Source organism: Lepidothrix coronata, unplaced genomic scaffold, assembly GCF_001604755.1.
Source record: "Lepidothrix coronata isolate B3197 unplaced genomic scaffold, Lepidothrix_coronata-1.0 Scaffold28, whole genome shotgun sequence".
In the NCBI taxonomy this organism is placed as follows: Eukaryota; Metazoa; Chordata; class Aves; order Passeriformes; family Pipridae; genus Lepidothrix; species Lepidothrix coronata.
Window position 1 is genome coordinate 3,119,638 of NW_016690208.1, and position 14,155 is coordinate 3,133,792.

At 47.1% G+C, this 14,155-nt stretch overlaps 1 protein-coding gene across 3 annotated transcripts in view; it reads right to left on the reverse strand.

Moving 5' to 3' along the window:
- Nucleotides 1-449: 449 nt before the first annotated feature.
- Nucleotides 450-14,155, reverse strand: part of DDX31 (DEAD-box helicase 31) — a 47,056-nt gene continuing 33,350 nt past the window's right edge. For 2 of the 3 annotated variants that reach the window (XM_017810009.1, XM_017810010.1), the window contains exons 19-20: nucleotides 9,339-9,519; nucleotides 450-808 (exon numbers count right to left, since the gene is read on the reverse strand). In XM_017810009.1, the coding sequence (XP_017665498.1) occupies nucleotides 670-808; nucleotides 9,339-9,519 (320 nt within the window). In that variant the 3' untranslated portion in view covers nucleotides 450-669. The remainder of the gene's footprint in view (nucleotides 809-9,338; nucleotides 9,520-14,155) is intronic. The other variant, XR_001873994.1, reaches the window with a different exon arrangement.

The window sequence follows — 14,155 nt, forward strand, 5'->3', positions numbered from 1 at the left end:
AAGTTTCGTGCCCACGAGCCCCGTCCCAAAGGGACCACGTGTCATTTCTCCACAATCCCACCACCGGCCTCATTACAGGTGGCAAATTCCTGCCCAGGGACAGACGTTGCCCCAGTGCACAGAGGACAGGAGAGAACATGCAGCAATGTGGCTTTGTTACCTCAGCCAGGAGCAAAGTGCCCCCTTACAGTGACAGGGAAGGGGCAGCCTCCCCTCTCCTCTTCAACGTGCTCCCCTGCCACGACTGTTAACCAGGCTCAAAATAGCAAGTGAAGGGATTGTGGAGCGTTTCTGCAGGTCTTTAAACAGAAAAGCACCTCCTGTGTGACCACAGTCGTCTCACTCTTATGTTACACAGGCATCACGTTTCTCTGAAAACCATATTTAACCTTTTTTAAAATTATTTTTCTTGCAAAAAAATAAAAAAAACACCTTAGAAACACGGCACATCTTCAGGAGGCCACGTTTAATTGCAGCAGTACAACAGGACACGCCTGGATTCGATTCCACTTGGACCTATGGAATGAAGGGGAGGAGGCCACGGGCCCCAGATCCCTCCCACATTTGCCTGATAAATTGAAACACTCCTCAGTTGGTTTGGCAGGTCACCCTGCCCCCCGGCTGAGGCACTCAAGCAGGTTTTACAGCCAATGGCTGGGAGGTCCTGGCTTATGTTGGAATCTGCTGGTTGCCAGGTTTCCTCCGCTTTTTCTTCCTCCTGACCTTGGTGTCCATCCCACTGGAATATTCAGAGCGCAGGATCTCGGCAAGGCGACGTTTGCCGTGGGTCTTCTTGAGCAGGTCAGACCTGGGAAGAGCAGAGGGAAGAGCAGAGGGAAGAGCAGAGGGAAGAGCAGAGGGATTAGATGATTCCCTTCTCCCCGCTGGGTGGGACCGACTGGAGCGGCGCCGAAGAAAAGTGACATTTGCGCATTAGCGAAGGAACAGCTTCCTCTTCTCCAGGCTTGATTTGAAATTCTGTCTCATGCAAAATTAGATATTGTTGTGACAGGTTTTCACAAAGGTGGCAAAATATCACGCCGTTTTTAAAAGCAAGCCTTTGTTCTGTACAAATGCTCTTGCAGGGGCGGCGGGGAGAAGGAGGGAAGGGTTGTGAGCTGAAGGCTGATGAATTAGGTGACACAGCAGTTTGAAAATTATAAGAATAATAAAAAAACCTAACAGCCTCATGACACTGAACAATGGAAACACTTTATAAACAGAGCTGAAATCCAGAGCTTGAAAACAAGGGAAAGCAAACAAGGGAAAAAAAAAGAAAATGTCAGGAGTCTCAACCCAACAGAGTCTTTCCTTGCAGTGTCCTGCAGCCATCACAGGCACCTCACAGCCACCCCTCCAGAGACTGCCTTTTGCAAGGGTAGCTGCATTCAGCCCATCCCCTGAACTCCAACATGGATCTCTCTGTAGCCCTGAACTGCCAGCTATAAATATAAAGACCCACTCAGCATTTTTCCACCACGAGTTCTGCCACTGTCCTGATCCATAACCTTGGGCAAATCTGGTCCTGGTTGCTGCTTTTGCCCTCACTTATCTAACCTGTGATCTCTTGGGTGCAGGACCTGTTGTTCCTTACCATGTTCCCATGTTCCTGGACACAGTGGGTGTCCACAGGTATTGGACACTCTCCTCTTTATAGACACAGAATCACAGAATGGTTTGGGTTGGAAGGGACTTTAAAGATCATCCAGTTTCAACCTCCTGCCATGGGCAGGGACACCTTCCACTAGACCAGGTCCAACCAGAGCCCAGCCCAACCTGGCCTTGGACACTTCCAGGGTGCACCTCTCTGAGCAGCTGGTCCTCAAAAGGACCTGTAACAGATCTCAGAGAAGTGAACAGAAATCAGTCTCTCCCTCTAAACACCAGAGGGTTGAAGAGCAGCCCCACATCCACACCAGAATGCTCTGGTGACAACACAGGGACCTCAGCAGTCTTAAAGGTTGACACCTTATAGCACTGCCTCATAATTCCTTCAGGTGTCCAAAGCCATGCTGGGGATTGCAGGAGAAGGAAGAACTTTTGGCTGCAGCAACAAATCAACCCATTCAGCAGGCCAAGCACATGAAGAAGGCAAGGGGAGCAAACTCTCAGCTGTCTGAGGGATTTCCTTGCCCCCTTTCCACAGCTTGTTTTCCATCCCTGTGTAGGTTTCATGGCTGGGGTGGGTTTGGAAGGCTGGATCAGAATGATAAGAAGGATGGTGTGATGGTTACCAGAGAAAGTTTTCCCTAGAACAGAAAGCCTGGAATACAGAGACACTGCTACATTCCCTGCAGCCTCCATTCTCACACGAATCAAACAGTCCAGCTCTGCATTCACAGAAGGGCTGGGGACTGGACGTGCCAGAGAAATCAGACCCACGGCCACCACACGGTTTGAACTCACAGAAACCAAGGCAAAAGGACATAAACACCTCAAAAGTGGCTGCAGTGCAGAGGGAGCCTGTGGGTGCACACACAGCACCAGCCCAGCTCTGCCAGGGCAGGTGTATCCTCTGCTCGGCCCCTCCATCACTGGATAAAGTTCCTGGTTGACACTCTGGTTGTGTCTCCAAGCTTTAACTACAGTAATTCCAGGGTTACCAAGCAACAGTTTACTTAACAACAGGGAACTATCTGCTGCAAAAGGACAAGGAATCCACCAGTAGCTGCGGAGGCTGAGCTGCAGCTCAGCAGGGGGGTTGTCCGACACTTTATTATCAATCAGGTGAAATCGCTGCCCAATTAGTAAATCAATACCCCCTGCTGAGGTGATCAGCTGCACACAGAAAAGCAGGGATGCAGGGGAAAGGGAGGCTTCTCCCTCTAACCCGGGGCCACGAAAATCAATGGAGTTGTGCTGTGGAACCTGTGCTGATCACTGAGAGAAGAAAAGCAGCTGTCAAGGCCCCGTTTAACCACGAGATGGAAGAGCTACAGGCAACAGCAACAGCCTGCAGTGACAGCACACCAGGAAGAGTGTGGAGCCAGGGCACCAGGTCAGGAGTCCTGGCTGGATCCTGATTCCTGTTGTAAACCTGTAAATTCCCCTCTCTGCTCAGCTGGTGACAGTCTCTGGGGCTCTGCCAGAGCCTTCCAGATAACACTGGTGAGGAAAGGTGAGACAAAGCCCAGGAGAACAGAGGGAGACCCTACTACTCACCCCCTGAGCATCCCTGGGCAAAGTATTTAATCTCTTTGGCTTCCATGTCTCTTCTCCCACCTCCTAACCCGGGATGGCTGGGTTTTCCCTGCTCCTGAAGGCTGGAGTGATGGTAATGCAGGAGAGCTGTGTGGTGACACTGGATACTGTGGCAAAAAGCTTCACAGAAAGGCTGCAAATGTAAGATGCATTTGCAACAGAGACAGAACCCATGTTCCCATCACTGGATAAACACATGGATTGTCAGCATCTCTGTCTGTGATCTCATGTCTAGGTATCATATTGAGCCCTAATGAGAACACATCATGCTGATAACGGGCAGAGAAATCCCCACCCTTTAAATCCCTCCCTCCAAACACAGCAATGTTTGGGAGGGGGGAATCGCACTGAATTGGGTGGTGCAGCTACTGGGAAGTCACAGGGCAAAAAAGATTCTCTGATGACTGACCCATCCCAAAGTGCTACAGTGCCATGATTTCAGCAGTGCTTAAAGGAGAAGGGAGTGTTCACGTAGATGAGAGAATATTGAGTTTTATTAACTGGGGGTAAATGAGACAGAAACAGTCATAACTCGGTTTAGAGCTGCCTGAGCACATCTGTAATTAAGCTGCAACCTCACAAAAGGTGGTAGCAAGACCCTCAGCAGAGAGACAACAGAGAAATTGTCCCCAGATGACTTTGTTAGATCCTGAAAGTCTGGAAAAGACCAGGTCAGAGACAGAGTTTTAATGGTAAAAAAAAGCTCTGTCCTCCTGTCCTCCTCCAGAAAATTGGAGGAATGAATTTATTTACTCTTTAAAGATGAGAAACTCGTGAATCTTGCTAAATACAGAATTATCTCAGAAGAGATTTGCAGTAAATCTTTCTTCACATCATAAAAAAAAAAAAAACCAAACCAAAACCCACAAGGGGTGAAAACAGCACAGGTGATGAGTATGAAATCCTCTCTGTTGTCTCCAACTGTTTCCTGCTCTGCTACACGATACCAACTGACCACAGAAGTCCCACCCAACTTACAGGCATCACCTTAACACTCAGTTTGTGACTTCCACACACCTTGGGTGATTGATGGCTTTGTGAGTTCCAAATGTACCATCCACTGAATTCCACAGCCACCAACAACAAGACAGTGGAGTAACAGAGACTGTACTGTGGCAAAGAAAAAAACCAAACACACTGAACTAAGCCCTGAGGATGTTTTCCACAAAGCTGAGAGGCTGTGGACAGCTCCAAGGCACAGAGGAAAGACGAAGAACAGCACACACAAACTGTTCTGTTTCTATTTAACATCCCCCTTATCTCCCAAGCATTCCTGAGCAGATCATAAGGATGATCAGGCTTCACCTGATTTAGTTGGAATGCATTTGTTACAATATGCAAACCACAATCCTGGATATGGAGACTCAAACCTTTTAGTGGGCAGGGACCAAGTAACAACAAGAAAAGGGAGAAGTATGACACCATTTTTCAAGTTCTTTTCAAAATCCCAATACGTGTGTCTCACTGGCACATCTGCCTCATTAGAGAACTGAATGACAAGCTGATCTCCAAGCCAAAAACTCCTTCATGCCACAGTAGTGGCACATATACATGAAGGGTTCCTTGGGTTTCATCTGCTGGCTCAGAAGACGCCTCTGCTCGTCTTTTTACCTCGGTGGTGAGTGAGCTTGTTAGAGGTGTCTCCCTCAACTTGGTTGGCACTGCTGCCTGTTCCTTTGTCTTGAGCTGTGTGAAATGCTGCTGCAATGCAGTGCAGCAAGTGTGGTGACCTTTAACCAACTCCCAGCATCTGCAGCAACCAAAGGCTCCCCAGTTGCTCCAGCTGAGGGACAAGGAGTAGGAAGTTGTGACGCACGGCCCCAGAGCTCATGGTGTGTCTTTGGAGGAGACAGGAGTGGGCTGTTTCATTTATCAGAAAACATTTCAACCTGGATTGCACTATCAATCTGCCTGACAGCATCTCCAACAGCTCTTTGACACCGTGCCAGCAGCAGAGCTGGGTTACCTCTGGGCCAAGGCTGCTGCAACACCTGCTTTTTCTACTTATAGTGTTGGATGAACCATCTGCAGCCAATGCAACCCTGTTTGGGTTGGTTTTTCTGCTGTTGTTTTTGCAGAGTGGGGGCAAGAAATCCATCAGCAATCCTACACTGCTCTCGACAGGTCAACAGATGGCCCAGGTCCTCTGTTCCCAGCTGATGCAGATGCTTGAGAAGATCGAGGAAAATTATTACCCAGCCAGAATGAGCACCAAGCCTGTTCCACAACACCCAGAGCAGGGTGGCCTTCATGCCAGGGTGTGCTGAACAGCAAAGCCCACCTCACCCTACTGAAGTCAACTGTATTTCAGCTACAAAGGGACAAACCCCCAGTTTCACTTTCACTACCATCCCTTGGCTGTCACCCCATGGAAAAAGAAAAGCAGCACTGGAAGGTTGGGAAACCTCCCAGGATTCTTGTTTCTGTCAGGCTCTTTCCCAGCCTAAAGGACAGAATATATTTCAATTGCAGAGAGGTAATTTTTGGTGCATACCACACAGCACAGAGGTTTTCCAGCACTATTTGCTTGCTCAGAGATGGAACAAAGGCTCTGTGCTGTGGCCACGGTGGAACAGGACAGTAATAAAGGGCACTGCAGTGTGCAGATAACAATCAGATGGATTTTACAACTATGAAACTTTAATTCCATAACAGGACTTTTTTATAACATCATGATGTGGTAAACAGGACTCATCTGTGTCCCTGAACTGCCCTAATGAAGAGTGATGGTGATGTTTCCTTTCGCAGCAGCCACGTCTCTTACTCTAATTTTTGGATCCATCTGCACTCCAGCCCATGGATACACACTCTTACCTGAGCTCCAGTCTGGCTTTCTAGAGCAGAATGCCCAAACCAAGAGAAATTCCCAGTGGGCAAAATTCCAAACTTGCATTTTGACTAATTAAGTGATATTAAGAAAGCTCTAAATGTGCAGGTAAAAACTGGCAGGCAAACTGCTTCTAATGATTAGACAATTGTTGTTCAGGGAGGCCCAGCTGCAGCCTTGAGTCACAAGCCCTGTATTAGTCTTTCCATAATTGTCAGTGCCAAGATGTTCAAAAGTGGAATCAAGGATATGAGATGGGAGAGAAGATAAAAGGCTACGAGCTTTCACCCTTTGCTGCCTTGGCCATGCAAAGGAGGACACACAGGGTTACAAGGTGTATTTCCCAGGAGTTGTCTAATTCTATCTGACCACTAAATGCTGAAGAATGAATTAAAACAATGATCTTGCAGCCAAAACCTTCAGGGCATGCTGACCTCCATATTCAGAGCAATGGCACTGTAATAACAATGTACATAAATGCCCTTAAACTGGATACCTTGGAGAAGCACCCTGGACACCTTTTCTTGATCCCATTTTAGTTGTGTTGGACTTAAGCTCTGAAGCATGAGGGGATTTTCACCTTAGTTTTTATATCACTTTCTGCATGTGCTGTAGCAGCTAATATGTTAAACTCAATCTTTTTGAGCATTTCTGGCATCAGAGATTCCTCTAGCAAGGAGTTTCACAGATTCTACTGAACTTAAAGATTCGTCTCTTTCTTTGTAATGGCTTGAACTCACAAAGAAGGCAAATTAAGTTGCAACTCCTCATTGCAGTGGAACCCTCTGGGGGCACACACTGGGCTTCCTGAGTTCAAAAGGAGAAAACAGACCATCAGTCGCCACAGAAGCCCATAAAAGCCCACTGATCCAAAATGCAAAAGACTTGAGTAGCACAGGGATGCATGGTGGAATGGCAGTAGGTCTTTGGCATCTGCATTGTGAGGGAGTCAAAAGACATGTCTATCTGGCATGTCAGGACTTCCTCGGCACGCTGCTCCTCCGCAGCGAGGAGGGACAGCTAATCCCTCAATGGAAGTGGGATCAGCTTCCTTGCATCCACCCTGCAGTAAAAGCATGAGCCCAGACACTTACTAAGCTGATGTACTGTAACTCAATATACAGTATCTGGTTCGTGTGCTCCTCTCTCACCTAAACACAGCATTTCGACTTTCACAAACGTCGCGAGCGGTTATTTTTTTTTCCTTCTTCAGATCGGGTTTTGCAAGACCCACCGCGGCAAAGGGGACAGCTGGTTTGCACAAAGAGCTTTAAAAAATACATGGAAGTTTACATGGGCATTCAGGAGAGGGCTGCTCCCACATTTCAGCACTGAAACATCACACACCTGGCTGCTCCCTCTCGCTGTCTCACCTTCCCCAAGCAGGCTCTCCAAGGAGGCGTGAAGCACAAAAGGAGACTTCAAAAGAAATGAAAAGTTTTCTTTGTCCTCTTAAGGAAACACTTAACGACTGCCTTTACCCCACTTTCACCCTGGACTGCCTGTTCTTTATTCTCTAGGCAGGTGCTGAGAGATGAGGCTTTAGTGAGCAGCCTGATCAAAAACAAGTATCGGGTGTTGGGAGACAATGTGTAATATGACAACCGGCACTCACAGTATCACGTGAGAAATATAATTAAAAAGATTGCTCTGAGACTGTGCTGTTATAATTTCAAGCCTTGCATTTTACAACTAAAACCCATTTGTCTTCTAAATGGCAGGCTGAATTTTGCTTTCTGCTCTGTCAGTGTGAAATCAAAAGCAATTCTCTAAGTTAACAGCACTATCTTGGATTTGTGCCAGTGGAGACTGAATATCAATCTATATTCACTTTCTCTAAACTATCCTATAAATACTAATTTGTCCTCTCTCTTTATTTAATTTTTTAAGCACACACGGAGAAAGCTGATTAGAAACAAGTTTCACAGGCAGGAACAATTGTTGCACATCACAACTTTGGCTGCTTCTGCAGGGTCTTAACTTTCCAGATGCTCCTGGATTTGAAATCTGGAGCTTGAGCCGTGACAAACCTGAGCAAAGTCTGCCCACTTTCCCTGAGCTGCAATTATATGATCCACGTGCAAATGAGCTTTCAAATCACTCTCAGACCATTTGTTCCAACACCTCCACATCCCCCAACCCCACACATCCTGTGCATAAACTACCTACTGTATCTTGAGCTTGTCTGTGCTATAATGGGATGAAGACTTGGGGAGGAGGAACCCGAGTCTAAAAGAGGTTTGTAACAAGGGAAAAAGTAGCTCTAACAGAGTAGCAACATCACAGGAACAGAGAGCGGCATTGTTACAGCCCAAGTAATCCTGTGACACGCTACTGTCAGTCATAGCTTGACACCCTGCTGGGCCAGCAAGACATCAAAGCCCACCCCATACCATCTTACATGCTCTTTATCAGCTAATCAGGCTATTCTTCCCGAAATAAAGCTCCGTTAAATCCCCTGCTCACAGGGGCATTCCCATCCTGTTGCCCATCTGCTGAGGAGGGTCAGCTGGAGCAGGAGGCAGAGCAGTGGCCTGTCCCTGGTGGCTTCTGAAAGCAGGACAATGCAGGCTCCAACTTTTTATTTTAAAATCCCTTCCCCTTGCATTTTTTTTTCCACAAGATACGTACATGTGCAGGAGATGTGACCAGCCCAGGAACAATTATGTGGATTAGTGCTTTAATTGCACAGCTAAGGTTTGCTAACAGAGTTTGTAGCAACAATTACATGGAAAGAGTCACAATTGATGCTGATAAAGAAAAAATATTATCCCCCTTTGAATTAGTGCAGTGATTTTACTGGCAAGCCAGAGGTTCCCACCCTGCCATTGAGGGAAGAGAGCATGTCCTTAACATTGTAATATCAGGATTATCTGTCCTGTGGAACCAACCCAGAGTAGCCAGGATCAGATGTACTGAGCATCTTCAGCTCCCTTTCAAGCACAGAAAAGGATTTAGGGCTCTGCTCCTCCATCAGGGAGTCTCCAATTCCTTACAGAGAATAGGATTACCCAGGAACATCCCTGGTGCACACACCAGAGGGGACGGAGCTCTAACTCCCAAGTTTGCTGCAGACTCTTCCTGGGAGAAGATCTCACATGATTTTGCAGAAATGCTTTTGCCAGAACTACTTAAATCTACAGGGAGCAAAGCACAGGTTTGTAGAAGGATCATTTCTACCAGCAGATCTGCCTTTTGATTTACACTCGAGTCCTGGAGCAGGCACCAGGAATCCACCTTGAGGAGCAAAGCACACCACAGTGTGTCATGTGGTGTTCCCTGGCTCAGGAACCAGCTCAGCTTGGCTCACCTTTTTGGTCTTGGCTTGGTTTTCTTCTTTGAGCCTGCAGCTGGAAGAGCAGTCAGGTTCTGGGGGGCATCTCTCAGGCCAAAGCTCTTGGCCACGTGACCCAGGTGGAGAGACTTGATGTGGAAGATGTGCTTGAGGTTCCTGGGGTAGGTGGTATAGGCACAAAGGAAAGACTGCAGTGCTGAGGGGAAGAAAAAAAAGGGTGAATTCTGTTTGCTGCTGCATTTTTATATATATACACTTAAAGATTCAGCTGTTCCAGCTGAAGGGACATCGGTCTTGTCCTTTGGGACACCTTCTGGTCAGCAGCTGGTAGGAAAGGCTGGCATGTTAAAAATCTGTGAAGGTTGCATAGTAATAGTACAATCCCAAAAGGAGAATGTGTGGGTGCTGGAGAGGTGTCAGGAACTGAAACAAAGGCACATTAAATTGCATTGGGTTTGCCTCCTGCAAGGAGGCCCCTTCAGCCCAAGAAGGTGATGTTTGTAGCTCGTCTCATAAGAGTCATTGACAATGAATGGCTACAGAGGAGGGGAGAGAGGGAACAGAGATACAGGGATGAAGAGAGGGAAAGAGAAGCATGGAAATGGCACAGGAAGGCTCCTCTGATATTAGAGTCCCAGTAGTCCATGCATTTTTCACCAGTTACCAGCTAGTCCCTTATAAATATCTGAGAGCCGGATGGATTTCCTGACTCATCAGCACACTGAGAACAGAGCTCACCTTCTCAAAAGGGAAAAATAATAGAACTGTGCGCAAATTTCCCTTCACATCTTTATACTCCTGTAATGCCCTTCCCCTCAGGGCTCATTGCTCTAAAGACAATCATCCACTAATATGAGCACTACCTCTGCTCCTCCCCGGAACGCTCACTCCACCCAGGCTGTCCCCTCTGCTCTGGGAATAGAGGGACTTCCAGCAAGGAAACTCTACAGCTCAGAAAATGCCTCCCTTCAATCCCCTGCTGCTCCCCTGCTTGCTAAACCTCCTGTGTCCCCCCCAAGCCCTCACTCCAACCAGCACCTGCCTCTTTCTCTCCCTCTCACTCCTGGCAGCAGCAAGCTCTAAACTCTCACCTCTCCTGCCCTTGCCCGTTGAGCCACCAGACCAGCAAGTTTGCCCACAGCTTATGTCTAATCTCTTGGCAGCAGCCGGAGATTGGAGTTTATGAACAGTAATAAAAATGTCATTTTAGCAGATCAGCTCCTGGAAGGACCCAGGGAATCCATCAAAGCTCTGTTTACTGAGCAAAGCGAACTCCTTTTCCCAATCGATGGGAAGAAAAGATTGAGTTTTTTGTACCTTCTTCCCAATTTCACAAAACTCCTCTTTCAGAGGCACCCGAGCACCAAGAGACCTGTGTTTTCCCAAAAAAGAGAATGCTAAATTCCAAACACTCTGTCTCGGTGTCTCTTCTGAAGGCCATCCTGCTGAGGGCTTATAAAGTAGCTCAAGTGCCTTCAAAAACCCCTATTCTGCTGCTTTTTTTCATAAAGTTATTGGTCAAATTCACCTGTGAGAAGGTGTAACTCTTCAAAAGGAACAATAGGAACTTGCTCCCGCTCTGAATTCAGTCCCATCGGAGCCAGTACAGCTCTGTCTCACAGCATCTGGAATGGTGGATACTACAGATCCTGTTATTATGAAGGCTGAGCTCAGCTCCCACAGCTGTGCAGAGAGGAAAGGCTGCTGGTACCAACTCCCCAGATCAGTTAAATAATCAAAGTGTCAAAGGCCCCCCTCTTCCCAAAAAGTCCTGACAGGCATCTGCCAGACTCAGCTCTGAGTCAGGGAATGCTGCAGGACACTAACCCAGAGCTGAACCAACAGGTCAAAACCCCAGCCCAGAAAACTGCTTCACTCCCCAGGAGCTCAGAGCTGCTGATGTTCATTACAGCACCCACGAGACTAAAATGAAGACCTTTGCAGATGTGAAAATCTTTACTATCAGGTCTTTAGACCTCTCAGTGTTGTCAGAGTCATGTTTTCTGGCTTTTATGTGCAATTAGAGTGGCCAGATACTAAAAGCTTTTTTTTTTTTTTTAAAGTTCAAATTCTTTTATGATTTTGTGATCAAAGAGACAGAGCTTTATAAAAACAACTCACAAAGACTGGTAACAGTGCTGGTCAGGCCATAATTCATGTAAAGGATTCCTCATCTTGAAAGTCATAGGAGCAAACTGCCTGAGCTGTTACAGTTTTTGCCACACCAACATGAGTCTAAGGTAACATATACTGGCTTGGGGTGGGATTCAGACTTGGGCTCATATAAGAGAATGGATTTAGATTAGTCCTTTCCACCTGTGCATCCCCATCTTTCTACAGGAAATGGAAGTGTGGAAAGTCAGAGGAAAAAAGAAAAAAAAAAGGTGCTATATATGATGGGGGTTTAGATGGGTTGGTTTGTTGTTCTTTTAACCAGGGGACAAGAGGGTAATGAGATATGAAAGTGAGACAGGTGACATAACCTGTTCCCTGTGTTCCCAGGTGAGAGCTCCCAGCACTGGCCCCAGGGCACAGCCTCAGCCACAGGATAAACCAGGAGGCACTTTGCTGGAGTGGGAACAGGAGGGAAGAATGCCCCAAACCCGTCATGGATTCAGGCACTGTGCCCCAGCAGTGGAATCCTGCAACTCTGCTGTCCCTCTCCACACACGGGTGCTGAGGACAGAAAGGAGGAGGCAAAATGCTCAACTATTGGCTGTAAAATTGGGAAACGTGGAGGAGGATGGCAGGGTTTGCTTCCTTACCCTTTCTGCACTCTCAGGAGCACAAAGGATCACAGTCTCCTGAGCTCTGTCTGTCCCCACAGCTCCAAAAGGAAGCGCCTGTCACCACACAACCCTTCGGACGAGAATCCCCCACTTCCCAAAAGGGGCTCCACACTTGATCAATTCATCCTTCAAGTAGCCAGGGCCCAGCCAGAGCCCTCCTCCCACCCACCTCACTGCTGCTGATCAGTCAATCAAGTCTGAAGGGCAGCACCTTCACTGAACCATTCCATTTGAGTGGGAAAACCACGGGACCCCGAGCCAGAAGGGGAGAGCGGGCAGGGAGCCACTCGCCTTTTGAAAGCAGGGCTGCAGAGCAAACACTGCTTATTAACATTGACTGGGTCAGAAAATGGGGAAAAGCAGGAAAAGAGAGAGAAACAAATGCATCTCTGGCACAGTTTCCAATTGATTGTCTGCCATGAAAGCAAAAGCCAGCTGCCATGTTAATTATTCATGATGCCTGGCTCAGAGGGGAGGAAGAGGGGGCTTATGGAAGCCACTCAGCAGTGGAAAATTTGCATATGTAGATAGCAGAGTTGGAAAAAGAGGTGGAGTGCTCCTCTACAAGATAAATGGGATGCACACCATTTCAGCATTTCCTGATGTGTTCTCTGCACTTCTTGTCTGTGGCTCAAGAAGTTATTAATGCTGAGCTCAGCAACAAGTGTGAGTGGGTGGGTGTGTGCACACACAGTGACACTCTCTGTGTAGAGAGAAACCACTGAGGTTTTCTAGGTGGGACCACAGTGGTTGTCCCTGTCACAGACATCTCAGGTTAGAAGTTTGCATGGGGTATATGAAATCCCAGGAGAGCAGCAAGAAGCTCATCCAGGCAGAATGAAGGACTGTGATCATATTAGCCACATGCTTTGAGACTGTGGATTTAAAAGCTATAAAAGTAATTGCACCAGGCAAGTAGAACAACACACCTGAAAATGGGTGCAAGCTGCTTGTGTAGCAAGTCTCCAACACTTTCACTGTAGGAAAAAGGTGTTTCAAAATCCCAAGGGACTAAAATCAGCACTGCAGCAGCTGGAGGTGGGGTGAGAAATCAGCCCAGTGACTTGCAGTGGCAGGGAGAGAGCAAAGAAAGAAACAGTAGAATTTCAAATACTTTGCCCATCAGCACAGCCTCACATCATTAAAAGCATTGCAGATTAATTTGGGGTAAGCAGGCAGTCCCAGTAGCTGCTTTAATTATTCCATGTCATCACCTAATAAGTTAGTACAACACTCAGGAAAAAACAGCACCTTTGACCTCTTGAACAATCACTTCTCAGGACTCCAGATAATTTTTTTATCTTGGAAAGTCTCCCCTTCTCCAGTTTCTCCAGACATTGTACAGCTCAAAGGCCAATTTCCCCATTTGGTTTTGGACCCCTTAGAGAGTGATTTAAGTAGTTTAGCACACGTGGTACACCTGCACCAGACCTGTATGCATGTGCATACAGAATGGTAAACAGAAATGATGCAGACCATTAAAACCCATCTCAACAGGACCCCTCTCAACTGGAAATGCTGCAGAACTGACATGACAGGACTTCTACACAAGCTGAGAGAGGAGAATTTGACTCAGATCAAAGCGACAAATGAGGTAAAAAAGAAAACAATCAGGAAGGGAGACATGTGGGAAGAGGAGATTCAAAAAAGGGGAAAGGCTCTGGTCCTAAATATTGTGAGCAAGAGTGGTTTAGTCTCGCACATAAAGAGTTTGTGTTTTGTGGACTCGTCTCAATAACTCAAATTCCAAGTAATTGCCAAGGAGCTTTGGGGTTTCCATATTCCCCTCACAGCAGCTCTCAAGTTCTCAGGTGCACCCACTCCAAACACAACAGCACATGGAAAAGGGGTGCCCACCCTGCACCACCTTTTTGGCTCCTCTCTGGCGACTGTTCAGTGTCTATTTTCCTACCACATCCCTGGCAAGTTTTTCATCTTTCTCTCATATATACTTTCCTCTGAATTTTCCAAACTGAGAGGCAGAAGGGAAGAGTCTTACACTGCTCAGTGACAACTGCTGTGCATCCTGCTTGGCAAAGATGG